General features: G+C 43.9%; 1 protein-coding gene across 1 annotated transcript; it reads left to right on the forward strand.

The window, feature by feature from the left end:
• Positions 1-41: 41 nt before the first annotated feature.
• Positions 42-25,951, forward strand: LOC142933271 (striatin-like). The gene is made up of 17 exons (XM_076077427.1): positions 42-388; positions 11,583-11,686; positions 13,516-13,589; positions 15,371-15,449; positions 16,228-16,395; positions 17,628-17,763; positions 17,861-18,023; positions 18,863-18,973; positions 20,210-20,356; positions 20,456-20,592; positions 21,264-21,439; positions 21,963-22,010; positions 22,097-22,218; positions 22,312-22,479; positions 22,572-22,712; positions 23,124-23,312; positions 24,372-25,951. The coding sequence occupies exons 1-17, from the start codon at positions 176-178 to the stop codon at positions 24,539-24,541; spliced, it is 2,346 nt and encodes a 781-aa protein (XP_075933542.1). The 5' UTR covers positions 42-175; the 3' UTR covers positions 24,542-25,951.
• Positions 25,952-27,080: the final 1,129 nt, after the last annotated feature.

Here is a 27,080-nt window from a genome sequence, read left to right on the forward strand (position 1 = left end):
GTGGGCGTGGTCGTTGTGACTGACGTCACTCTATGACAGCTAGCTGTCAGAAAGTGAGTTCATTCCCTCGAGCCGAGGAGACAGAGCGCAGGCGATAGTCTTTTTGCCCTTCCGTTGATTTCTAGCAGCACAAATCAGCGAGACAACGAGACAGACCTTTACACCGAGCCCGGCCATGGACGAGCAGGCGGGGCCCGGCGTGTTCTTCAACAACAACAACAACTCCGTGTTACCCGGCGGGGGGAAAGGACCGCTGCCCGATGGCGACGCTGCGGAGGCGGCTAGAGCGCAGTACAGTATCCCGGGGATCCTGCACTTCCTGCAGCACGAATGGGCCCGTTTCGAAGTAGAGAGAGCACAATGGGAGGTGGAGCGGGCCGAATTACAGGTGAAAACCGTCACATTTTATATACACACGGTCGTATATTAGTGGCACTACCCGGGCACAGAGTTTCTTCTTTCTGGTGAATCGCGTTGAGTTTGTGTGTGATTGCTCTGGTTACTCGGCTAGCTTGTTAGCTTTAGCAGAGAAGCTAAAAGGAGCTGCAGCGCCCCCCCTCTCTCTAACCCGACTGCACGACGACTGTTTGCGACCTCTTTACTGGGACTGGAAACCACTACTTGCTTCCATTGGTAGTTGGAGGACAGGCATTAGAGTAACGTTGGGCTTATAGGATACAGGAAAATAACTAATCGCTAGATTTACCTGCTAATTAATGAATGTGCAACGTTAGAGATAGACGTGTAAACTGCCTACATATAGCTAAACGTAATGCACCCGCCTTGGTTTTTATTGCATTTTACCTCTAAGCCTATAACAAACCGACGTGTGGGAAAGGTCGTAGTTTTCTTAAGTGCGTTGATCTCTTGAGAGCTGTCAGTGAAGACACACAGCTTACAACACTCAGACTGTCAAGTCAGTGTCGTGTTGTTGAATAGTATCATAATGTAGCTGCCTTGATGCTGACACTTTTGAGGGGAAAATATAAAATGCTGTGTGTCTGCCTTTGATAAAGGCCCCGGCGCTTTTAATTGGTCCACTCTTTTAATAGTACATTTGACCCTCACTTGATGTTCAAACAACTCAATAATTCAGCTATTTATATGATATAATAAGGCTGTAGATTGTCCTGCTGTGAACCAGACAAACATGACACAGACAGGGATGCCAAATGTTTAGTTTGCTTTAACCAGAAGAAAATGTCTTGCAAATACCCAAAGTCTTTGTTTTGTTTTGTTTTGGGTCCAACTCGACTTCGAACTTCTTCTTTTTCCTTGTTTGATTCCACTGTTTGGAAGTACAGTGCTGTAACAGCCATATATTTGCAGGTGAATTTGGCTGACAGTAATGTGCATAAGATTTGAACCTATAAACTATCCTCACCAGCCTACATGATTGACTTTACGTATCTACAGTAGGGAAAATGACCTTTGACACCATGTGCCAGACCGTTCCTATCCAGCATTTAAGAAGGCATTGTTGGAGCTTTTTAATGTTTAATTTCAGTCTCTGTGCCCAACGTTTGGAAGAAAAGATTTTTTTTCTTTCCATCATTTTGACCTGTTGTGATGGAGCCATAACTGTTGGAACACAAGAGCCAACACTGACTTTTTGGGTCTGGTGGCCGGCAGACTGACCTCAGCTAACAAAGAGACGAGAGGAGGGGGGGGGGGGGGGAGTAGTACACTGCTTTGTTTTCAGATTGGTGACGTACACCCTGCCTAGTGTACCAGTGGTTTGACTCATCTGGCCCGTGTATCAAGCTTCCTGTCTGCTGCCATGAAGCAAGCTTTTCAGCCAGGCAACTGCAGCAAAGCGCAGTGAGGTTGCTAAATGGTTTATTGGGTGGTTTGTTTGTGGCGGCAAAACAGTGCGCGCTCAATTTGAGTTGTTGTTTTTCTCGCACCTAACCTTAAATGTGAGGCCGGTTGATGTTTTGAACATGATTTAACCTGAAGTATACAGTATTCATTATTCATTTTACTCTTAACCTCTGTAGCACAGTACCGATCTGAATAGATGTTTCAAGAATGAATTCTCTATTTAGTCAGCCACGATGAGTTACTGCGGTCTCTCTTATGTAACCTTGTTGTGTCCATATTGCAAACATACACAGTACTTCAACCCATAGAAGGTGTTGGTCGATTAGCCTTGAGTGAAGGGACCGCAGTGAGCAAGAAGAGATAGAAAGTCATTTAGCTGAACCTGAATAGACTCTTATGAATAATGAAAAGTTGTAGTGGGCATAGAGCCTTAATGGACGCTATGCAGCATCTTCTGTACCATATGTTCTTTTTGGTCCACTTCATCCTTCTGCAACATGCTGCTGCTGCTGCTCGCCATCACGTCCACACAGAATCCAAGCTGACATGTTATCTTGCGTGTTTTAAGAAGGCTACATACACGGTTTCAGAGCTAAGACCATTGAGAATGTACGTAAAGCCATTTCACAACCCAGTGAATACTCTCCTCCCAGGATTTAGTTGTTGTTGTTGGTTGAATAGGCATTGAATGGAAGACAGTTGAAGCTGTGTCTTACATCTCTGTTTGGGAGGAAGGCTAAAACCAGGGCTTGAAGGAATGTGGTCCAGCCGGCCTGTTAGGTCATGCTCAGACCCGCTCCTCTCTACTGGAGCGGCACAGAAACTGTACCGTACATTAGAGCCGCAACGGTTTCATCGATTAGTTGTCAGCTGGGAAATTAACGTCAACCATTTTCACGATTATGTACTCCTCTGTGACGGTACCTGAATGACTTTGAGTTATGGACAAAACAAGACATTTGTGGAAGTCATCTTGGGCTTTGGGAAACGCTGAGAAACATGTTTCACCATTCTCTGACATTATATAGACCAACCGACTAATTAACTAATCAATCAATTAATCAAGTAAAAATAATCGAAAATGAAAATCATTTTTATTTGCAGCTCTACTGTACATGTCTATCTTCCCCCGCTGCTGTGCGGCGTCTGTGTAATGCATAGGCTGCTGTCATACATGATTAAACTCTGGTTGAGTGGCAATTGATAATCAATTAACTCCATCGAGATGATTTGCTTAGCGAGTGATAGAAATCTAGTCGGTCTCTAGTATGTTATCTTGGTAATGAAAGTGACTACGGATGCAACTAATGATTATTTCATTATCAGTTAATCAATTCATTCTTTATGCTTTAAATGGTGAAAATGGCATCATCGACTTGAAATGTGTTTTTGTGGTTATTTAGCAATGTTCTATTGTCCAAATGATGTCAAGCTACTTGTAATTAACAGTGGGAGACCGTCCCATGTATTGAACTGAAATAGTTGAAAGTGATTTTGCATAACATTGACATATTGTAAGCTACAGTATATCTATCGGTGTTGTTTCTTATGAAACATTTGCAAAAGCAAGTCATGTTTTGTACACGGAAAACAAACCGCTCTACAGTAGTTCAACCACACTTACAATTGAAGGAGACAAAGATCCCTCTGACTGACAAATGACAGGTTAAACCTCTTCAGTTTACCCACTGAGTAGACTGCAGAGGGCCCAAAGAAAAAACGACTACAGAGAACATTTAAAGGCCAATTGAACCGTTGTGGCTCTATATTGATATCCATGTATTCTGTATTCTCCCCTGTCATGCAACACTATTAGGACATCAACTAAATAGACGTTTGAATCATCAGTTTTTCATTTTAAACTATTTTAAATGTAAACAATACATTTGGTGTCTGAGTTTTACTGTTTTTTATTAAAATAGCCATTTATTGAAGGAAAGAAAGAAACACGTCAATCTAACAGCTGGTTCATAACTTTTGAACGGTAGTGTACGTCGTGATATTGATTTGATTGTTGTCCCCCCCCCCCCGCTGTACTGATTAGCACAGATCTTTTCCAGGCCTGAAGAGGTTGAGTGGAGCTACGCCCTGTACAGTGTGCTTCATCAGCCAGTTATGGGGAAATCCCTGCTCCATAGGATATCTCTGTGCCAGAAGTTATCTTTCAGCAGCCATAATTTGACACCAGCAGAAGGTTGAAGGTGACTCGGGGTGTATGGTGGCTCCATGTGGGCGCAGACTGACAGGTGGACCCACTGATCTTATCTGGATAGAAGCGTCTCCTGTATTGCTACAGGGAAGCCTTTTAACGTGAGCAGGATCATTGTGTGGCTCATGTTGTTCCGTCACTTATCTTCATGTTGGAGGGGACTGCAGCTAACCGTGGAGCAGCCTAGAATTAGCCCGCCTCAGTTAGATGATTTATTACTGTGATCTCATGTTTACTTTTACGAATGACGAAGCCTGAGGCGTGCTTAGCTCAATGGCGCGGCAATAAAATGGACCAAACCAATGCACGAGCATAGACATGAGCGTTCCACGGCATTCAGAAATGGGTGTCACCGGCGTTCCTTCAGTCGATACTGTGTCCACCCCCGAGCTGCAGTTCTTTTTGCTTGCCCTCCCAGTGTGCGCCTCAGAGTACAAAAAAAGTACATGCTTCCTTGCCAAGTATATACCATTTTCTCGACGTTGTTGCTCTCGGATAACGACATAGAAACTTAAATGAGCGGTTCACAAAAGCTCGCACCCTTCCTCGCGTAGCCAGGCTGTCGACCTCAAAGAAACGTCTCCGTTCTCAGTCACAGGTTCACGACAGGCCGCCGTAACATTCGCCAGAAGCGCCACAAAGACAGTCATTGTAGTGTATGGCAAATATTCACTGTAGAGACAACAGTGAGGAGTTTAACAGAGTTTGTGTTTCCCTGTGACAGAGCCTGAAGGGACCCTTGTTGATGAACTGAAGCGTGGTCCTGTGAGCTTTGCTCTACTGTCCCTGTTGGACTCGCACCAGAGCCTTTCTCTCTGCTGGAGAGCGGCCTGTTAATTCCCCTCTTCTTCATCCATTCGCACTTACAGCCTTCATCTGTCTACGTGGGTGTGCGGGACAGCTGCCTGCTTGTGCCGCAAAGTTGCCTTCCTCTCCCATTTTGACAGTAAATCCGAGGTCCCAGTCTGTCAGAGTTGTAAATTGGTGTTCTCACCCGATCAAATTGCTGCTCTCCATGTGTCGTGGTGGCGATATTGTTGTTTTCCCACATTTTGATAGCACAACAGTGTTATCCCTCTAAAGTAAATGGTTAGAGCTATATTTGTTTCATACTATAGATACATCTATGTCTACACATAGATTTTAAGTGGTTCTTTGCATTGAATGTTATATATCTTAACCTGTTATAACTGGATACAGCTGAGGACCGTTTCTTGTCATTTGGAAAACCCATATGTCAGAGCCATACTTGTTCAATGCAGTATTGGCCCAAGTTAAATAATTACATTGTACCTTAGAGCACAATAGAGCACTTCACTAGCTCTGTCTGAAATGCTTGCCCACATCAATATAAGTTCCCTGTCTTGATAAACTATCCAAACGCACATTGTTTCTGACGGCTAGTATCCGAACAGACGAAATGCCAGAAATGTTAAATTGCTTTTCTCCCCTCTTTCTAGTCTTCTTCGCGCTGCAGTGCATCTTTACTCTCTAGATTGTGAAGCTGTTGCAAATGTTGTTTTCCGCGTGGTTCTGCCGGGACCACACCTCACAGTCACACCACCTATTTGTCAGAGAAAAAAAATGCTGATGTTGAAAGTTTTAGCTCTTTGCCTGCATACAGTATGTGAGCGTGTGCATGTGCGCTCTCTGGGCCTTATCTAATATTAATGCACAACATGGGGTGCAGCACCCATGTCCTCAAGAGGGCCAACATGCTGCCTTTGTTTGCCCCCCCCCCCCCCCCCCCACCACCCGTAAGGTAGCACTGCAGTGTCACCTTTACGGTGAAGCGTTAACTGAAGCTCAAGTGGAAACTCGTGATGAGATCAAAAACAACAAATCTGTGTCTCTGTGAAGGTTTAGGAAAGAGAGCAGATTTTGACTGTGAGTCGTCTCTGGCAGTGTCGGGATTTTCTTTTGTTTTATGGGTTTTTGTACAAGAGGTGAAAGAGGCAGTTTGGCTCATTCCAGATGACTGAGCAGAAATCTTTATTAAATCAGCTCAATGTCTCCCCCCCCCCCCCCCCGACCCCTCAGAGCAGTCCTGAATCTGAGCCCGTGGACATGAGCGGCGTGGATCGATGTGCAGTGTCTGTATAAGCCCCACCCTCGGTGAAACACTGGGATCAGAGAGAGAGAGAGGGAGAGAGAGAGAGAAAGAAACAGGCACGCCAGTAAAACCCAGTAAAGACTGTCACTGAGCTGAAATGAAACCAAACTCCCGATTAGGTTCCGTCACTGCATCGATGCAGAATCCTTCACATTCGCATCGCGATGCATCTTAGAATCGAGAAATGTCCACACCTCTATTATAAAGATCAGGAATATTTCTGAGTGAATTTAACCTTTTTAAAGTGATGAGTGTGGTTGTAAATATTCAGGATCTAACGTACTAGAATAGAGCTGTTTGAGCCATACAGAGGTTATGTTGATCTGTGTTGAGTAACAAATAGAAAGTGCACTGCTGTAGCCACGTCAGAGAAGTCCAAAGCCCCTCTGTCTTGCTTCAGTTGTTTTTCTCGTGCTACTAGTGTAATGGCATGTGTGGAATGTACTTGGCTAGTCGTCAGGTCAGCCATCCTGGTGCTCATTGGTTTGCAGTAACTGTGAGAGTAAATCCCATGTTCACTGAAAGAAAGGTTGTTTACATTATACATGTGGGGTTTACACCCCTTCCTTTCCCTTCCTCGGCTCTGACCGCGGCCGAAGCGCCAGTATATGTGACCATTTTGTGTGTTTGTGTGTGTTTGTGTGTGTTTGTAGGTCCTGAGGTTGTACGAGTATCTGCTGCAATTCTTTTACAAATGGGAGAGAGCTCGGTCTTGCCGCTGAGATGGGTTTTTCACAGTGTTCACTGTGTCTGGATTAAATGGCCTCATTGTGTTGAAGATGTCTTCGGCGATGACGCAGAACAAGTCTGGAAGGAAACATGTCTGGAATTCACTAATCTCATTTATAATGGAGGGGATATCGTTTATAATCATCACACATTCGTTGACTGAAAGTTAAGTTGAAAAGAAGATAAAGGGTTTGGTGGAATCGTTTTCCTCTCGGTGCTGCTGTCTGTGTCATCCATCGCCAGCAATATGTGCTGACTGAATCTACACGTTGAAAGGTTTAATATGCACATTTACATATTGAAAAAGAGTGAGGCAGGAAGTCTACGAGCCGCTGTATCGTTTACTGTTTCAACATAAGTCTGTTTAACAACGAAGTAGTTACTCATGCCCGAAGTGTAACTCACACAATTCCACGGAATTGCCTTTTCTTGCCACGCAGCATCATGTTTTCATTGACTGCATGCCATTTTGCAACACAGTAATCCAGTAGCTTCCTAATTTCAATATCGATTCAGCTTGCTACAATGACAAGTGGCTCGTGCCAGCCACCAAGCTGATGCGTACGGTAACGTTATAACAACATAACAACGTTGAACACATCTACAAGTTATTTTCTATAACAGCTCCCAGCTACCCCGCGATTAAATTCGTCACATAAAGTCGGCTACCGTAGCAGACGAGAGACGACTTGTGTAAGTCAGTGAGTTATTGTTGCGTTAGCTAACGCAGCTATTTCCTTTGAATGAAATGACACACCGTGAGCAGACGTGACTGGATGTGACGTAAATAAAAGAACATGATTTCTGCCTGAGTCACTTCAGATTTTCGTCTGCAATGGTGGTTGTTTAACAGTGAAGACAACATCTCCCATGATGCCCCGCTACTGTACTACGTAACATCCGTCTTATGACTGAGAGACCTCTAGCGGCAGAAATTGCACGCGATGTTGGTTGTGCACCAACCAGATTAGACTAACTCAACCTGCAGGGTGCTTAAAAGGCACATAGAATATGTATTTATTTTTGAATACCAACCACAATCAAAAAGAGCTGAACTATATATTATCAATATTTGTTTGTTTGTGCCGTCTTCAAATGTGTCTCAAATTGTGATAAAGTAGGACTGGCAGCTGCTCCATTTTCCCTCGTTTTACTGATTTCATTAAGAGTAGAAAGTTGATAACCAAACTAGGATTGACTTTATTCCAAGCAGAAGACATTGTGACCGACTTTCTAACCTTAGCGTACCAGGATCCTAGCCAGTGGCTGGTGTCTCTTCTGCCTCCTTTTCCTGTCTCTGAAAGGCGCTGTGCTCTGGATGGATGCCGTGCTCTACGTGTCTCTTACTCAGACAGACAGACTAAGGAGCCCTTATCCAGGAGCCCAATAATGCAGCCAGTGTGAGGCCGGGAATTAAATGCTTCCTGTGTGTCTTTATGGCCCGAGTTGACTCATTGCATTCCTCCCAAGGTTAATGTTTGATGGAGGAGAGATTCGCAGAGCTGCACTCTTTATCTCTGGGTCCCTGGGCCGGCGCTTCATGTGGACGGTCACTCGTTTATATCAATCATTGCAGATGTACAGTTTCATCCACAGTCAAATCAGTCAATGTGTGTCGTTTTCTCTCCGTGAGGTTATGCATCTGAGGCGTCCAAATTCACAGCCCGTTCTCACACTCTGTCATTCCCTTTTTTGGATATGACATTCTTGAGGTAGGGCTTTATTGTGTGGCTATGCTGTGGCCCTGATCGTTGAAATACGGGAAATCATGGCACTTTGTAACGATAGTTTATTGTTTTTTGAGACGGCCTGAGACTCAGCTGGACATCAAGAGACTTTTAAAGGAAAATATCTCTGCAATTAGCCAAATGAGGTATTTGTAGGTTCTGCAGCCCAGTTGCATGTGATACGGTTTCAACGCCCCCGAGGCAGTGGTCCTCTCTGATATTTGGGTTGGAGCCGCTTTTAAACTAGTTATTTTGGGAGCCACACAGTCTGGCCCAATCCAAACGGTGATCATTTTCCATATGCAATATTTTCCTAACGCCTTATCTGTGCCCGTGTGTGTGTGTGTGTGTGCCTCATCTCCCATCCTCCAAAGACAACACAAAGTTAAGTGGTGTCTACTTTTAGAATGTAAGCAAGTTGTGTTTAAAAACCTTCTTTTTAATCCACCTATAAATCAATACTCTTTCATCTGGTGAATATGAAGGGATGACTCTCTCTGCTGGTATTTTCTCTATTAGCTGTCTGACCCGCTCCTCTATCTTACTGTAACCTCTCTTTCTGGTTTTTGCTTTCTGTTTTAATGCTGACCGATACTGGCTCAAGAATGTTTAAAGTGCATGCATACTAAACGTTGTTAACATTGTTTAAATGCGTCGGTAGAGATCCAGCTGAGGGTGAATGCACATAAAACGGGGCGAGTAGGAAATTGGAGACGTTAGAGACGTAGAGCGATGCTGTGCCGACCCACCTTTCAAGAGCATCAATTGTTGACATCTGTGCAGACTGCTAGCATGAGACTGGTGCCAACTTAACTCAGCGCTGTTTACAATGTCGAGCAGGGAACCAGTAGCCTCAATCCTAAGGGCACTGCAGCAGGCAGGTTGTTATGAGATCCTCTGCGGAGAACGGTGGATGTTAAAATGCTGTTAATACGAGGCAGATTGAAGCGCTGTCATGACTCATTACTGCAGGCAGAAACGGCGCTACTTGCTATCCGTGTGAAACTGTGATCCAGCCCACTCAAACTCGCACCATCCTCTGCATGCAGAGTGATATGCAGGGAATAAAGTCAATATTCATTCCCTTTTTAAGAAGTTACTGTGCGGTTTTTACAATTTTAATCATTCCCACGAGAACATTTTAATTCTTTTATTGATGTTTTAGACGGGTGAAATCTGGCTTTTTGTGCTTTTCTCCACCCTTGTTTTCAGTGGATCTCCCACAGTGATGCGGGCGCTCTAGCGGGCTTATTGTTTACGCAGTTTTTAGATTTTGTTTTCCATTTGTGTTCATCCAAAATAAGTTTTAACATCGCTTTCCAATAATTTGGTTGTCTACTCCTAACTACAGAGTGGCACTTACATTAATTACTTAACTGAGTAATTGATTATTTTCTTAATTATTCAGGAAGTTTTTTTTACCAACCAAATGTAATCAGAATTTAGAAGCATTTTTGGCAATGCTGCCTCACAAAGCCATAGGGCAGTCACTACATGCTTGGTTATAATTTATTTAAGAGCGGAATATGATTTTGTACCATACAAAAAATATTATACTATTGAAGGAACTATAAGATATAAAAACACCACAGTGGCTGTTATGGAGTGCACGTATGACAGCTAGACTGACGCAAAGCTAATTCACAGACTTTTTCCTCAATGTTGATGCTCCAGCATCTTAATGATAATGTACTTTGTTTTGGTGAAATTCATTTTTCATTCTGTTATTGTTAACACAGCAGAGCACTCCTCCCTTTACTCTAGAACACACACACACACACACACACACACACACACACACACACACACACACACACACACACACACACACTAATTTCTGTTCCTACAAAAACATGAATGGTGGGTCAGTAAATTGGACTTTAATTTCATAATTTCCATACAGGAAGAAGACTGAAAGATGATTCCAAGTCACAATTAACTTAAATAGAGAAACATAAGAAATAAAAGAAGCTGAAAACTCACGTTGTTTTTCTTCTATTAGTCAGATAATGATCCTCATCAAGACCAGTTAGTCAAGTTATGTTTCATTTGTAGCTCAGCAGTCAATGGTTTGGCACAAAACTAAATATACTACCTTGTTTCTTTTTTATTGAATCAAGAATTGTTTTAAATCTGAAATTGATTCTCAACCAAATTAAATTGTGAAATTACCAAACATTCCCACCCCGAATAGTAACCCTAGATAAAGTACTCATGCTACTAACTTGGTCCAGTATCTGTCTCGGGCATAATGCTTGTGACTGAAATATATTGTGATGATTACAATGACACAATGTCAAGACCTGCTGTAAGATGGATACAGTTTTGCGCAATCGTGATCTGCTCTGTTGTGATTTATCTGATGCAGCTTCACTGTGAGCTAGCCGCTACCATTCTGTGTGTGTGTGTGTGTGTGTGTGTGTGTGTGTGTGTGTGTGTGTGTGTGTGTGTGTGTGTGTGTGTGTGTGTGTGTGTGTGTGTGTGTGTGTGTGTGTGTGTGTGTGTGTGTGTGTGTGTGTGTGTGTGTGTGTGTGTGTGTGTGTGTGTGTGTGTGTGTGTGTGTGTGTGGCGCACTCACAGCAATTCAATGTAATGCTGACTCAGACCGAGTGCATCAACAGCTGCTGCCTGTTACTGAAGAGAGACGGCGGTGTGCAGAGGGAAGGGGTTTTAGAGGAGGGAGGGGCGATTGTTGGTGTGTGGGAGAGTGAGTAGGTTAGATTAAAATAGAATGGTACAGATTGGCTTTTATTCCCCATCATGCCACGCATATTGATTTGACATCATCCTATTTCAGTCTCGACAGAAGTAGTCTTTCTCAGATGCTGCCTCGTGGAGGTTGTGTTTGAAGTCTTTGTTCCTAGTTCATATCCAAGATGCCAAAACACCGGAAACTGGTCTCTATTTATAAAAGCAACTACTTTAAATCTTCTACTACTTTAAAATGTGACCTGACGATCCTATTTTTTTGTGTTTTCAGGCCCAGATCGCCTTCCTGCAGGGCGAGAGGAAAGGCCAGGAGAACTTGAAGAAGGACCTTGTGAGGAGGATCAAAATGCTGGAATATGCACTGAAGCAGGAGAGGTGAGTTCCTTCCCACCCGCCTCAGCCCACCCATAATACACACAGACACCTCAGCCATCCTGCAACAACTGCAGTATTTCCATGTTTTGCACGCTCCTAAAAATACATTCCTGCTTCTGAGAAATATGGAAAAGGGAGAAGAACAGTGTGAGATGAGTCTCACTGTTCGACAAATCAACATCTGATCATGTGTAAAAGGTTTTGCTAGATTTTCCAGCTTCCTCTTGTTTATATTCTATGCGCACCAGTCTGATGTCTCAGCTGGTGTCAGCAGAAGCAGTATTAGAGTGACAGAGAGCCCGTGAGTCCAGCTGGTGTGATGTCTCCGGACAAGAGCATGTGTTGGCATGAAGGCTTTGTTTGCTGTCGGATGCTGATGACTCGGGGGGGGGGGGGGGGGGGGGGAATTGTCTCACCACCCAAGACGAGGTCACCGTCGCAGCTTTCTTTCTCCAGTAAACCAGAAGAATGACATTCTCCTCATTCTCGTGCGCTTCAGCCCACCACCGGCACACAAAAGCTCCCTCTGGTAGCTGTGGTGATGCCCTTTGCATTTCGTTCCTCCTTGACGCTTGGCTGCACCTTGTTACAGAGGTATATCGCTGATTTCAACACATCTCTATTAATGTGAAGCCACAGAGTTTCTCATTCAAACTGTGAAGCTGTGACTACTAGTCAATGTAGCAACTCACTTGCACAACTGGGCAAGTGGTAAAAAATAATGAAACACGTTGTTTTTTCCAGAGCTGAGGATGGAAGTAGCTAAGGAGTGAGCCATCTTGTATTGTTATTTTTCCACTTTACAGCTCCTTTTTGTTGTTTTTAAATGTGCTCTTTAAATACACTAAACCTGCAATCTGGCTCCCTTCACATCTCTGTTGAGAGCACAGTACCGACGGGGCACTCGAGAGGAACCTGGTGGACTAAGTGGTGAAGACACTTGAACCCTGGAGATGTAGCTCAACATTTTGGCCACTGCCTTGCATGTGTGATTTACAGTAATGGTGTCTCTGTGTAGCCAGACTCTCAACAACAACCACAGAGGAAGAACTGCTTTGTGGACGACTCTGGTTTTGTCAGACGACTTCAAACTGGGAATGTTTGGAATTCTATGAATGCAAAGTAAAGCATTGTTTCCATGAGTGCGAGTAATCAGCAAAGTCCTTGCGGGATAAGTAGAGGTTATAGAGAAGTGAGCAGTGTGATGGGTAAGCAATGAAACTGTTGTGTGCAGATGTCTTAATCTGAGCTAGGAGCTACAAGATGTTTGTAGCTATTCAGAGCCTTAACAGGCCTGAGGTAGACGGGTGTCAGAATGTATATTTGTGCGCGTGTCGTTCCTCCAGTCGGCTCAGAGGTTAGTTACATGTTGCCGCTCTGTGAGGATCATCATCATTAGGTTTGTTGGTACAGAATCGGCCTCTGGCTGTTTCTAGTGTATATTTATCTACTTTTCTCCGGTGAAGTCTCTGCCTCGGGAACGACGCTCGTCCCACGATTACTACCGCTCTCCCCGGTTGCTAAGCAACAGGTCATGTCTCCGAAAGCAATATGAGAGAAATGTCGTTCTGAATGTAGGATGAATCCAATCTAACATGAATCTGATCTGGATGGGGGTTGCTTCCTCTGGATCACAGCGGGAGTAGTGTTGACTATGTGTGGACTAAAAGGTGTGAGCGCTCTCTTTACCACTGGGGGGGGGGGGGGGGGGGGGGGGGGGCGTTCAAAGCTTATTCAGATGCATAATGAGTTTTCTAAAATAGCTTCTTCAGATCAACCCTGTGTTTATCTGCTGACACCTTTTTTTTCCTTTTTTTCTTTCCTTCCAGAGCAAAGTACCACAAGTTAAAATATGGGACCGAGTTGAATCAAGGCGACATGAAGCCTCCGACCTATGACTCTGGTAAGTCTACGGTGACTCTACCTCCCCTCACGCTAAAGCACCGATTGTTGAGTTCACATACCTCGAGTGACGGGACTGGCATGAAGCGTTCGAAGGCTGCATTCATGTTGAATCTTGTTCGCCACAATAACGTTCCTCTCGGTGTCCTTTCCTGAAGGCAGTTGATGTTACAGTCGTACTTCACAAACACTGAGCTGCTTGAAGTAGAACAACTGTGATCCAATTGATTCAAAAGGTATTCTAGATGGAGAGCGTTCATGGCTGTACATGTTTAGGACAATCATACTTTCACTTTGATCTCTGACAAAGACACGCAATGTAAAGGCTCACCTTTTTATGAAATGTTATTTCACTTGCCTCTAGCCATGCAAATAGTTGTTTACAGCTAAACATGTGCTGCTCAAAACATTGAATATTAGCATTTAAGAAAATTCAACAGCAGTGTTTCCAGAAAATGTCTAAAACATGACCTAGTTTCAGCTCTCTGCATGGCTAGATACCACCAGACGTAAGTAAATAAAATGCACACAGTTTTACATAAGTTGAGTTTAAACTACTTCACCCACTCAAATCTTAAACATCCTAAATGTTGCTCTCACTTTTTAGTGTTCACTCTTTCCATCACAGCACCTAGTTTTACCTCGGTATCACTCTGGTGTCAGTTCACTGCCTGCTCCTTGTTATATTATTGTAGTTTAATTGGCCCTCTGATGTTCAAGTCCTCTGCCATCATTAAGTCAGATTGCGACATTTCCTCTCCTCTCTCCTCATCTCTATTCATGAGGGCTGTTCAAAGAACCCGAGCCCTTGAAGTGTTGATGAATCGGGGGGGGGGTTAGGTGGGAGAAGACGACGAGTGTGGGGGGGGGGGGTGTTTGCATGGTGGTGCACCTGCCCGCTCCTCACCCTCCTGAATTAGGCATGACCCACTTTTTGAGGCACCGTCGTCTCTCTGCCCCGCCAAATCAAGTTCCTCGACACACACACACACTCGCACCCCATCGAAATCTTCTTAACACGTCTCTCTGCTCCGCGCAAAATTCCCAGCTGACTCGCGAGTGGAGCGCTGATGTTGTTTGATATCAAAGTGAGCTTTGAATCCCATCATAGCTTGTTTTGTCAGAGCCTTCATACACATCGTGTGATGTTCTGGTTGCAGCGGGCACACACACACACACACACACACACACACACACACACACACACACACACACACGTTGTGCTTATTCTAGTAAGTCATGGGAAGTAGTCTGAGCAGAGACCCGCCATTTTGAAGGTGTCGGTATGCGTCAATAAATATCAAATGTCCTGTTGTAGCATCAAGAACAAGCCATTGCTAATGCGTTTTAAATCTCTTCTCTCTTTTTGCTGCTAGTGCTGTTGAGTACACAGTTTTAATTACAGACTGAGATGTAAATATTTGGTCTGAGGCAAGCTGTTAAAGTCACTCGTGTTGACAAATGATAACTTGGGTCCAAACATGAGCGAAAAGCTAAATGGGTTGGAGCGTAAATTCGGCAATTCTCGTGGCCACGGCTGTTTATTTGCGCAATAAAATGTAAGTGTCTTTTTCAATGGCACAATTTAAAGAGTAGCAATCCCCTCTTCCATTTAACTCTAATCCACTGACTCGCAGAAAGAAACTAAGCCCCGGGTGTGTGTAGTTGGTGTAGTTGCAGGATGCTGTGATGCAGGAATGTTTTGTCGTGTTTACAGAGTGGAAATAATGTCGGCGGCTGTGCCGTTTGTGGAGCTCTGATTTGTGTCCTCCTCTGCTGCAGATGAGACCAACGAGAATGAGTCCTCTGGATCGCTCAACAATCAGCTGTCCTGGAAACAAGGACGTCAGCTCCTCAGACAGTAAGTGTGCACTCTTAAATCCTTCTGTGACAGTCTTCAACCCAGAAAACTGAATCGCTGCACTCAAATTAACTGTATCGAGATACCAGAGTCCCGAGTTACAGGAAAACGTTGGGTAAGAGCTCCCTCACGTGGGCAGCTGCAGGCATTACCTGCTCTGTGTTTGGTTTTCTGAGGACCGTTTGGTGATCATGTCGCCTTACTCTCCAGTCTGCGTAAATACACCAGGCTTCGGCCTTTATCCCAGACACTATCAGGCAGCCTCACACATCATCTGCCCCACCATGCTGGCCAATGAGGCAGCCAATTTATTCTTGACTTTGTGTCGAGGGACAGATCAACAATGTGCAAAGACACCCCTCCCTTTCAGGCAGTCGCCTCGCTCAATTTGCTAGAGCTTCTTCTGCATCCCCACAGAGTAGGTGTGATATTTGATGAGTAGCTCTTCTTGCCTCAGCAGAGCCGATACCATCAACTAGACAACTGCCAGAGGACATGGCACCTTTGACAGTAACAAGTACTCGACTCTTCCTCATCGCTAATCATGTTGAAGTCTTTTTAGGGAAAGGAACTTATTGTTAAGAAAAGTTCATTCAATGGGCCTTTGCAGCATTATTAAAGACTTGTCTACAATGTCTCTGCATCTTCTCATCCAAACTTCCTCCATGCTACACAACACTGTACATACATATATACGTATTCCTTTCACAAAAAATGTCACTTTTAAAATTGGGTTAGACCATTTGCAACCAGGTTTAAGTTAATGACCTTGTTCCAGGTACCTGCAGGAGGTGGGCTACACAGACACCATCTTAGACGTGAAGTCCCAGCGGGTCCGAGCGCTGCTAGGACTAGCCGGGGACGGAGGCGGAAAGACGGGGGAACGGACCAGTACTGAGCCTCTGGTCAATGGGACAGACGCATCAAAGGCATTGGGCTCCAGAGGGTAAGTATTCCCCTCTTAAGCTACCTACAGACTGATCGACAACAACGCTATTACAGGTTAATTGCATGTAACACTGTGTGGGAGGGGTCTAATAAACGCTTGCTTGCGATCTGTTTAAGACTGGACGGTATAAATGTTGAGTCATATCGGATTGTGCAGGGAATGAATGTCTGGTGAACAATCAAAAAAGACAAACGGACACGTCATTAACTAGTGCATCTGCGCCGCTCTCATGTTTTAAAAATGAGGCAAAGCTCTGAATGTTATGCAGTTATGAATCCCACTGCACAAGACCCGCCCTGCTAAGAGATGATTGGTCCAAGGTTAGGCATTGACCTCGAGCAGTTGACGTCAGGATAGCCCATTGGTCACAGCGCACAGGACCTGACCAAATTAGGTTACCGCTACCTCGGCGGCCGTGGACGCCTGGCTAATCCTAGCGGTTGAAGGCCACACAGGACGGGTGTTGGCAGTGGGATTCATAATCACGCCTAAATCCAATATCATCGACCTGCAGAGCCAGAGAGCCCCCGCAGACCTACAGTTATAGACGCACGTAGTTTAGATTGATAAACTCTATCAAGGCTGCCAACAATATTAAAATTAAATTCAGTTTTTTTTTTTCCTCACCTTTCACTGAACATTTCTACGGGCCACTACATTTTCTTTGTCTACCACTTCTGAAATCTAACGCTTTAGAATTGAGTCAGTGGTACCAGACAGTAGAAATACGGAATGCATCATGTAACCTTAATCCCTAACTGTTTATCATTTAGGAATTGCTTTTTAAAAGTAATATTTATATTTTATTATAAGCCACAGCCAACATTTACCGTGTTTGGAAGGTGGCAGGTGCAAATTTCATTCCCTGAGTCCACATTTCTAGTCTTTTATTAAATAAATTGTTCAATTAATGTATTTTTTTCAATCTATACAAACATGTATTAATGAACTCAATATAGGCCAAAGACACAGTTAACCACTGTGCATCAAAACATTAAAACTCAAATTAGCTGACGCCTCATTAGGTATTCCATCGTCGATGGCAAACGACGTCGCGTTAAAATGTACTTTCAAAATATCGCTGTTTTTTCGCTTTGACACAGATTATTTTCATCCGTCTAAAACACACACCCACGTTTGCTGCTTGTGTGTTGCACTTGTGAGTGGAGTTTTTACTGATACTGTGCCTTATAGTCTGATGTGGTGCATGCGTCGTTGCTGCTTCTCAGGAAAGCGGAGCTCTCTGACAGTAGCGCTGTACTGGAGGCTTTCAAGTTCATCGAGAATGCAGCAGCCGACTTCAGCGATGACGATGATGACGAGGACAGCGAGGGCAGGGACAGGACTAACGTGGAATCCAGAACGGTAAGAAAATAGTCTGCCCTCATCTTCTGCACTCGCACAAAGTTAAGCAGAAGTTGTCTCTGTGCTATTAATAACGGTCCTCAATATTTATCTCCAGATCCTGAGGAAGAAGCCCCCGTCTTCAACAACGCCGGCCAGTATGGACACCAGTGAGGACCCTGACACAGAGGAGGCGCTGAAGGGCTTTGACTTCCTGTCCAGTCCTGACGAGATGGACACCTCGCCAGAGTCCAGAGGCAACGGGGACGGCACAGACTGGGGTGAGTCGTGGATCAGTGAGAATTGCAAGAAAAGCACTATCTCGACACCACAGACACAGTTAAAGTACGATATCGAAATGTTTATTTATTTCTTCTCTTGCACAGTGACAGGTGTGTTTATATTTTATCTACAAATTGAATGCACAAGTTTCAGAGGCACTGAAAATAACCCAATTATTTGTATGCTGTTGTCTTATAATTTGCCTGCTCGTCTGAATTTGACGTCTTCTCATAGTTTGGTGACTGTTTCACGGAGTACTCGTCATTCATATGTCACGCTGCGGTCATAAATCATGGTGTTTGGATGTTTCTCTGTTTAACCCGTAGTTTGTGATCTCTTCCACTGTGTGTTCCCATAGCCAGCCCGTGACCACAATGTCTCCTGTGTGTCGTCAAACCTACCCCCCTCTGAGTCTCACTGGTCCTTTAGACCCAAAGCCAGAAAAACAATGGGCTTGATGTCATGCTGAGGTGTTGTTTCGTATTTGAACGCGGTTTTTGACTACTTGAGTTATGTGTATACAACAATTAGATTATCACACAGATTTCACTGTGAGGATTTTATGATTCAAATGAAGGAATCCACTCACATGGCATTAACTTCCCTCCCACCACTACAATGATGAAGAAATCCTAAAAAAAAGATTAAATGAGATGGTTCTAATGAGTCACTGAGGTGTTAGTCGTCTCAAGTCTGAAAGGCCTACTACTCTCCTGGAGGCTTTAGAAACCCCCAGGAGAGAACGAGTGCTTCTTGCCCACCCTGCCGGGCCCCCTCGGGCCTCCACCAGAGCAGTTTCTCAACAGCCCCTCGGCCTGGTTTTGTTCCCCCTGTGTAGAGAAGGACGATCAAGGTCCCATTTCTGAGGCCTGGGAGGTGGACCCGGGCATGATAACCAAACTCAAGGAGCAGTACAGAAAGGAGCGCAAGGGGAAAAAGGGGGTGAAGAGTAAGTCCTGTCAGCCGATGCTGCCTCCCTCCTCCTCCTCTCTCTGTAGAGCCTGACTTTCCTGAGTTCAGCCAAAAAGCCTCAAACCAAAACCAAAACATCTTGGCTGGTTTTTTTTTCATCTCCTTCTTTAGCTGCTCCTTATTATGCCTTCTTACTTGGCACTGCTCTGTTCTTTTGTCTATCACTCCATATTGAATGTCTCCTCTTGTCTTCTAGTGAACGTGCTTCTCATACAAAGTCTGTCACCTTTATTTTCCTACCCAAACGAACTGTAATGCTTGATGCATGTTTTCTTTCTGTCCCGTTTAATGTTTTGATTTACACACGTCATCTTGTCCATACTGTCAAATATCAGAGATTAGCGTGAAAGTTAGTCGTGCTCGTGATCACAGTCATCTGTTTTCGGTATCTTCTCCAGTCGTAATAACATAATTACCACCATCTACATCCTCATCTGTCAGCCATGTTGACACTACAGTATGTTGCTGCTGCAAATTAATATCAATTACAAGCTTTTTCAGTCACTCATTGAAGTGACTCAGCTGAATACCGGCCCACTTCAGATGGAGCCTTTTACTGTGATTGAATCATGAGATCAGCAACTCTGTTCATCTCACTTTCTTCTTCATTTGATGTCAACACCACGTTTTCGATATGGCTTTCTCCTCCTCCGGTTTAAGTAGAGGGCTATTTATTTTTACATCTTCCCACTGTGTCAGTACACGTTGTGGGTGTGTGGAGGAGATCATCTGGAGGACTGTCGAGGCTGGTTATTTAGGGGCGGTTGAGCCTTCGGTACGCTACTGTTTTCACCAGTTAAGGTTTGATTCAAAGGGCCCGCTTGTCTTAAAATGCTTGTCATCATTAACTTCACATCCATACTTGGTTCACTGAATGATTCTGCTTGGGCTGAAATCCCATAAAGTCCGGCTGTATATTATATTACTCTCTCCATACAGCACACACCTGGAAATACACATGTCTCAACATCTTCTTCAATTCATCTAACAAGGACTTGCTTTTATTTCCTCTTCTTTTACACACTATCATTTATGAATTAATTTTCTTCCCTTTCAGTGCTGCTTTTCTTCCATGTCTCTTTTTCAGCTTGTACTCACAGCTTTTTAATGAAATATTTCATTGTTTTCATACTTTTGCCTCTTTGATTTCTCTCCGCTCTCCATCACTGTGTGGGTCACTTCGGTAACGCTGTTGACCTGACTCGTTAAACAGGGCCGAACCGGTCCAAGCTGCAGGACATGCTGGCTAACCTGAGGGATGCAGAGGACTTGTCCCACATGCAGCCTCCACCATCCGCCCCCCAGTCCCGGCCCAACGCGGTCCGGTTCAACGAGCACGACGGGAACCGACCGGATGAAGGTGCTCGAACAAAAACACCAGTAGACTTCAGCGATCGACTCTTTGTTAGACTTTCTTAAATTCTCTGGTTGTATATTTATTCATTTGTTCTTTGCCCAGTTGAGGCGTTGACCTTCCCGCCCACCTCAGGGAAGTCGTTCATTATGGGTGCGGACGAGGCCATGGAGAGTGAGATGGGCCTGGGGGAGCTTGCCGGACTCACCGTGGCCAACGAGGCCGACAGTCTGTCATACGATGTGAGTAGGAAGAAGCAGAATAGATCTTAAATGTCATGAGACCATTTCTCGGGGGGAAACTATTTCTGTTCATGTTCTCATGAAAAACAGACGTCCCGCCTTCCTCCTCTAATCCGCAGCAAGTCTAGCAAGTCGCATCACATGCTGAAAACTTGCCAACTGCGTGTCAAATAGCTATTTTTATCGGCAGTGTCAGGAAAGCTGCTTTGAAAGTGTAATATAGGAAGATATCAGTTTTTTTGTTTAGAACACATTAACGACTAATGTCAAAGTCACATGGCTATAAAACACACCTGCGTAGGTTGTAGCATGCTCTTTCAAAGTAACTGTGAGGAACAAGTGGTTATGAAACAGTCAGTTTAATACTGACGACTCTACACGACCTCCATAAGTTAACGAGATCATCAGCGAGAAGCTCGGCTATTTCTATACTGTAGAGTTATTCTACACCAGAAAGCCCAAATCAACACAAAATACAGTTCCTTGTAGCAGCTTTAAGATAGTGAGAGTGATTATAGTGACAGCAGACTTTCACAGAAAAAGTGGTTTAAGGATGTTTATCCTTTAAACTCACTAAGGGAGCTGTTTTGGCTCGTTTTAAAGGCTACTGATTATATGTAATAACACGGTTAATTGGATGTTGGGTTTCTGATTAGATGTCTCTTCCTCAGATTGGCAACAATAAGGATGCCATGAGAAAAACATGGAACCCCAAATTCACTCTGCGGAGTCATTTCGATGGGATTCGAGCTCTGGCCTTTCACCCTGTGGAGCCCGTCCTGGTCACTGCTTCAGAGGATCACACGCTCAAGATGTGGAACCTGCAAAAGACTGCTCCTGCCAAAAAGTAAGAATGTCTTACCACAAGTTGAATACCTCAAAACACCAGGCCGGTACCACCCAGACCGATTCCTACTGTTGGTTTTTATTTTTTCTCAGCCAAAAGGAGATAAATCAACAGCTTTAAATTGTATTTGTCGTATTGATTAGACGTCATTCCTTCCTTATTGGCTTATTGACAGCAGAGTGTCCCTTTTGTTCCCGCAGCAGCAGAGTGAACATCATTAGAGGGAAAAGTTCTGTTGTTAATAACAATCCCATCAGGAGCATAGTTCATCTTTGTTACTGCACAGTCACACGATTCAGCCCTACGCAGCCCACACACAGTCTGTAGTAATGTAACAACAGAGCAGCATAATACAGATCACTGGTACAGATCACTGGTATAACAGCAATTGTACATTAATGTATGGCTTTGTACAAATCACCGCCAATAATTTGAAATCGAATCATCGGCACATATTTAGCTGGCACAGCACAGCACTGTTGTGTTTCATGTTAATGTTAATGAACACATTGTTTGTCCACAGGAGTGCATCTTTAGATGTGGAACCAATCTACACTTTCAGGGCCCACAGGTAAAAACTCTTCACATAAATATAAACTTGTAAAATAAAATTCAGTGTTGAGAAGTTTTGCTAAATGATTTTTACTTGCACCCCAGGGGGGCTGTGCTGAGTGTGGTGATGAGCAGTTCAGGGGAGCAGTGTTTCAGCGGAGGGGTTGACGGGACTATACAGTGCTGGAACACCCCCAATCCCAACATCGACCCCTACGACTCCTACGGTAACGCCGTCAAGTGTTTTCCTTTGAATCAAGAGGATTTTTAAAATCCGGTCATGGTGACTGACTTTGATTGTCGTGGGTTTTCTGTCACAGACCCATCGATGCTGCGCGGAGCGTTGTGTGGACACACCGACTCCGTCTGGGGTCTGGTGTACAGCAGCGCACACCAGCGCCTCCTCTCCTGCTCGGCAGACGGGACTGTGAGGCTGTGGGACGCCAACACCACTTCCCCCGCCCTCGCAGTATTCAACGAAGACAAAAGTAGTGACTTCAAGCTTGTATCTTGACTTTTTCCCCCCTTAATATTTGCTTTAATTGACTAGTTAACATAAATGTATCTTTCTGTGTACAAGACCTCGGAGTTCCCTCCTCAGTAGACCTGGTGTGCAGTGATCCAGCCCACCTGGTCACATCCTTCACTAACGGGCAGATCGGCCTCTTCAACATGGAGACCCGCCAGCTGGTCCTCAGTCTCGAGTCCAATTTGGAGCCGGGTAAGTTGTGCCAGATGAAAGGCTGCAGCATTTAGACCGATCAGTAAAATTCTCCATTGATTTCCAGGCTTCTGATAATAAAACACACTGTATAACACTTGTTGAAGTCAATCATGACGTTGAAGTGGAGTCGGTTATGTGCTATCAGAGAATATGCCTCTTGAGTAACATCTGGTGGCAGCTGTAGGAAAGTAAATTATTAACAGACTCTGATCCACGGATGTTTTTCTGTTTTATTGTCATATTTGGTTTGATTTACAAAGATTACTAACAGTTAGGTCACTAACACACTACTTCACACCTAACTGTGCGTATCAAAACAATGTAAAGATCAGGTTTTTTGTTGCTAATGATTTCATTCAAATTGTCAGTTGGTATAAGTCGTCTAATGTTGCTGCTGTTTTGAACCAGGCACTCCCTGTCAGATCAATAAGGTCCTCAGCCACCCGACTCTTCCCATCACCATCACTGCAGAAGAGGACAGACACATCAAGTTCTTTGACAACAACAGCGGGAAAATGATTCACTCCATGGTGGCTCACCTAGATGCTGTCACGAGCTTAGCCGTAGACCCGAATGGACTTTATCTCATGTCCGGCAGTAAGTACCTCCTAACCTGTGCCCCCTTGTGCTTCGTCTTACATCACCGTTTTCCCTTTATGCATTAGTTCGTTGATAGGTTCTCAACCCAGCAGTGACTGTGAGTGATATGTGAAAGTCTTTGCTCAACAATGACTGTGTATCATCGCGTTGTTTTTTCTTAATGATGTTATACAGTAGTTAATAGTGTCCACATGGTGAGTGACAGCCGTGGCTGTTGTTGATACGTACGTCTGCCGGGTCCATTCTCATGAATACGATATCTCAGAACGGCTGGAGAGAATTTCTTCAAATGTATAAGATACTGTAAGATGAACTGATTTTGGAGGTCAAAGGTCCTGGTCACTGACCTCACGTCTATCCCATTCCCGTGATATCTTGAGCGAATTTCTTAAAATGAGTCTCTAACGTCTACTTACACTCGGGGATGAACTGATTAGAACTCCAAACTAATTGTGACAATTTCACACAAATGTCGAAGTGATGATATTTGGGACAAACATGGATGTAAAGTGCAATGTGACTGAATGGCGGAGGCACACAGCCGTGATTCAAAAGAAAATCTATATATTTTTTCATTAGCCTGAAAAGCTTAATATGTGGACGTACAATGTGTGTAACAGTAGCAATATAACTTGTTTCTGCAGCAGGTGTATGAAAGAAATGACTAGTTGAGTCACAGAGTGAACATGTCCTGTAAAGGTCAATGCCTCTGATAATTACAGCACATTCATGTACAGTCTGATCTCAGTAACAGAACTCACCCACAGCCAAGAAGAAGGCTGATGTTCATCACTGAATATTCTAAATCCACTTTTATATAAGAGTCCTGAACACTGTCACAACAAACTACCAATTTTAACATTTTTAAACTTTTTCAACAACATGTCAAAGTAAAGCCATTCTGACACCTCACTTTTAATGATAAGGTAACTGAGGTTTTCCAGACACCATATTGCCACCAAAGGCAAGTCTTTTTTCCAAGTTCTAGGAGAAACTGGTCCATGCTCATGTAATTGCTCTTCCCCTACCACTTGTAACTCGTCATGTCCTCTGCAGGTCACGACTGCTCAATCCGTCTGTGGAACCTGGAGAGTAAAACCTGCATCCAGGAGTTCACGGCTCACAGAAAGAAGTTCGAGGAGTCGATCCACGACGTGGCGTTTCATCCGTCTAAATGCTACATCGCCAGCGCCGGGGCGGATGCTCTCGCTAAAGTGTTTGTATGACGTGGAGCTGCGTGTCTCCCTGCAGCCCCGCTCTCTGACTCCGCCTCCCCATGATCAGGGACCAATAGAGACACAGGAGGGGGAAAGACCTTCAGGCATGGGTCCAGTCCCACCTCTCACAGCCCACTGGTTTCCTGTCAGACTGGTAGACTATGTAGCCGCCAGCCTCAAACGGGGCGTGACTCTCCATAAAGAGGGTCGGCAGGGAGGCAAGTAAGGAGGACTCCATCTACCATCCAGGCAGGCCTGGGTGTGACCGGCCACAGCGCCCCCCCCCCCCCCCCCCCCACCCTCACCCCCGGACAGACTTAAACTCAACCTCCGTAGCTAGGAGGCTCAGGACAAGTGTTAGTGTGGAGTGGAGAAATGAGGTTTCAAGCCGGTCTTCTGTGACTTCACGCTCATCCCAAATCCCTCTGGCCCTCGACCTTCCCGCTCAGACAAACCAGGTCCGGACCCTTTACTCCAAGTCAGGTTTTTGTGTTTTGTCGTTCCAGAAATGTGGGGCCTGAAGGCTCGCTGGAGCTGTCGTGGAAGCCTCTCACTTCTTCTTCTCTGCTTCCCAGACTGACTCTTGCTTGCTGGCCTGCCTTTATTTTCCTTTTTAAAACACGTATTGACAAATGTGCCTTTGCTTTAAAAAAAGGTCTTGGAAAATGTTATTTTAACGAGCTTGTTTTTGGGGGAACAGGGAGGGAGTGGACAAGTGGAGCAGGTTGTCACAATGTTGTTGATTTTAACATTGGATGTAAAATTACAAATGCTTATAATAAACAAAATATATATTCAGTCTTAAAATTTACTGTGCAGCGTGAGTTTGAGTGCTCCTTTTTGATAAGTGTGGTTGGGGAATCAATTGTGTCCGTTTCACTGCAAAGCTGGTAGAGTGATACAGACCATTAAGTAAAATGCCTGTTTGTTCAATTCAAGTAACTGTACACTTTAGAAATAAGATTACAAGCATACGTGTCCAAAGTAAACCATCTTGGTTATATAATTACAATTCAAACTTGGTTCCTTTTTAGGATGAACTAATTGATTTGGGCCAGTTTGCTCCTGTGTGAATTGAATGGCTTGTACTGTATGTAGTTTTCCCCAATTGTGCGGACATGCTCGACTACAATGTGATGTATCATGTCCAGATATATACAGTAGTCCAGTGTTTAGCAGGAAAGTAGTTCTGTACTGTGGCACTACTTTGAAATACTGAGTTAACCATCCTCCACAGACGAGACAAATGTCCGGGCAAATAACAGTTTACTGTGAACTGTGGACGAAACAATCCGGGGGGCAAAACAAGTCAATCACGATGTCGTACGTGTCGAGTACAGCTTCAAATGAGCCATTTTCTCAGTCACTGGTTTGTATATGAAAAGTATGTTCAAAATAAAACCTGCTGTAAAATGTTAACTGGGCTCTGATGTTGGTCATTTGACAAACTAAATGTGGTCGTCAGTGCAGATCAGTGGTTCTCTTGAGTGTGTTACGCTAAAAGCTACAACTTGATCCTTGTTTTGTTTTTTTAATCCTATATTTGTTTACACTTAAACAAATTGGCACTATTACATTTATGCCAAATTAGCTATTAGCTATTTCTGCTTGCAGTGTACATAAGGATGAACACACAACTGTCACTGGATTACTTTGATACTTAAGAAAAGTTAAAGCGTGATGAGTTTTTCTATGATTTTTAAATGTATAATTATTTTAAATAAGATAATGATATCCATGGAAAGTGCAAGTTGAATCTAAACACATCTTTATCATGTCTGTGTGTCCAGAATCGACTGAGTTAAGAATCTGGGAAGGAGAGTGATTTTTGGATCATCAAAACATTCAGGAGGAGACGGCGTTAAGTTCTCTTTATTTTATTAAAAATTGCAACAAACAAAAAAAAATGGGATCAATTCTGAACATTATAAGCGAAAGGCTTTTAATATGCATATGTACAAACAGGATATGACAGGAAGAAAATCATAAATACTCTTTCATCAAAACTGAGAAATGCCTGCAACGTTAGAAGCAACCACACTGTTAAAAAAACACCAGAGTGACGCGATGAACTGCTTTCACTCTTTACAAAGATATACAAGCTCCTCTTTCCTCACACAAGTCCAATCCTTTGTTCCGTGTTGTTGATTTGACCTTTCACATAATCCTTATTTCAGCTACCACTCATACCAACAGCAACATCAGCACCATGAGAGGAACTTTAACAATGTCCCTACTATCACATCTCTCCTATTAGGAAGATTAATATGCACCAATTCTAAGAAAGTGTATCCTCTTTACAGAGAATTGTATAAAAAGCACCATATTATTAAGTTTATGAAGTATGTTAAGCCAGAAGAGGAAGTGCTAGGCATGCTTTAAATCTACAATTGCAAGCACCATATCCCAGTAAGGTAGCTTAATGTTTGTTAGTGTGAACCACTTCATAATAAGGCATCCTTTGTAAAGGTTCTGTAAGATGTATTTGAGTGCTTTTACTTTTGGGTTGCCAAAACTCCCTTTGGCTCCTCCACCATGCCGCCTGCTT

The sequence above is a fragment of the Anarhichas minor genome, unplaced genomic scaffold (assembly GCF_050575085.1).
Source record: "Anarhichas minor isolate MPS153535 unplaced genomic scaffold, ASM5057508v1 ptg000058l, whole genome shotgun sequence".
NCBI lineage: Eukaryota > Metazoa > Chordata > Actinopteri > Perciformes > Anarhichadidae > Anarhichas > Anarhichas minor.

Coding starts and splice junctions, on each gene's coding strand:
- LOC142933271 (XM_076077427.1), top strand. CDS start 176: ATGGACGAGCAGGCGGGGCCCGGCGTGTTCTTCAACAACAACAACAAC. Junction 22,219..22,311: donor CGACCCCTACGACTCCTACG/GTAACGCCGTCA, acceptor TTTCTGTCACAG/ACCCATCGATGCTGCGCGGA. Junction 22,713..23,123: donor CGAGTCCAATTTGGAGCCGG/GTAAGTTGTGCC, acceptor GTTTTGAACCAG/GCACTCCCTGTCAGATCAAT.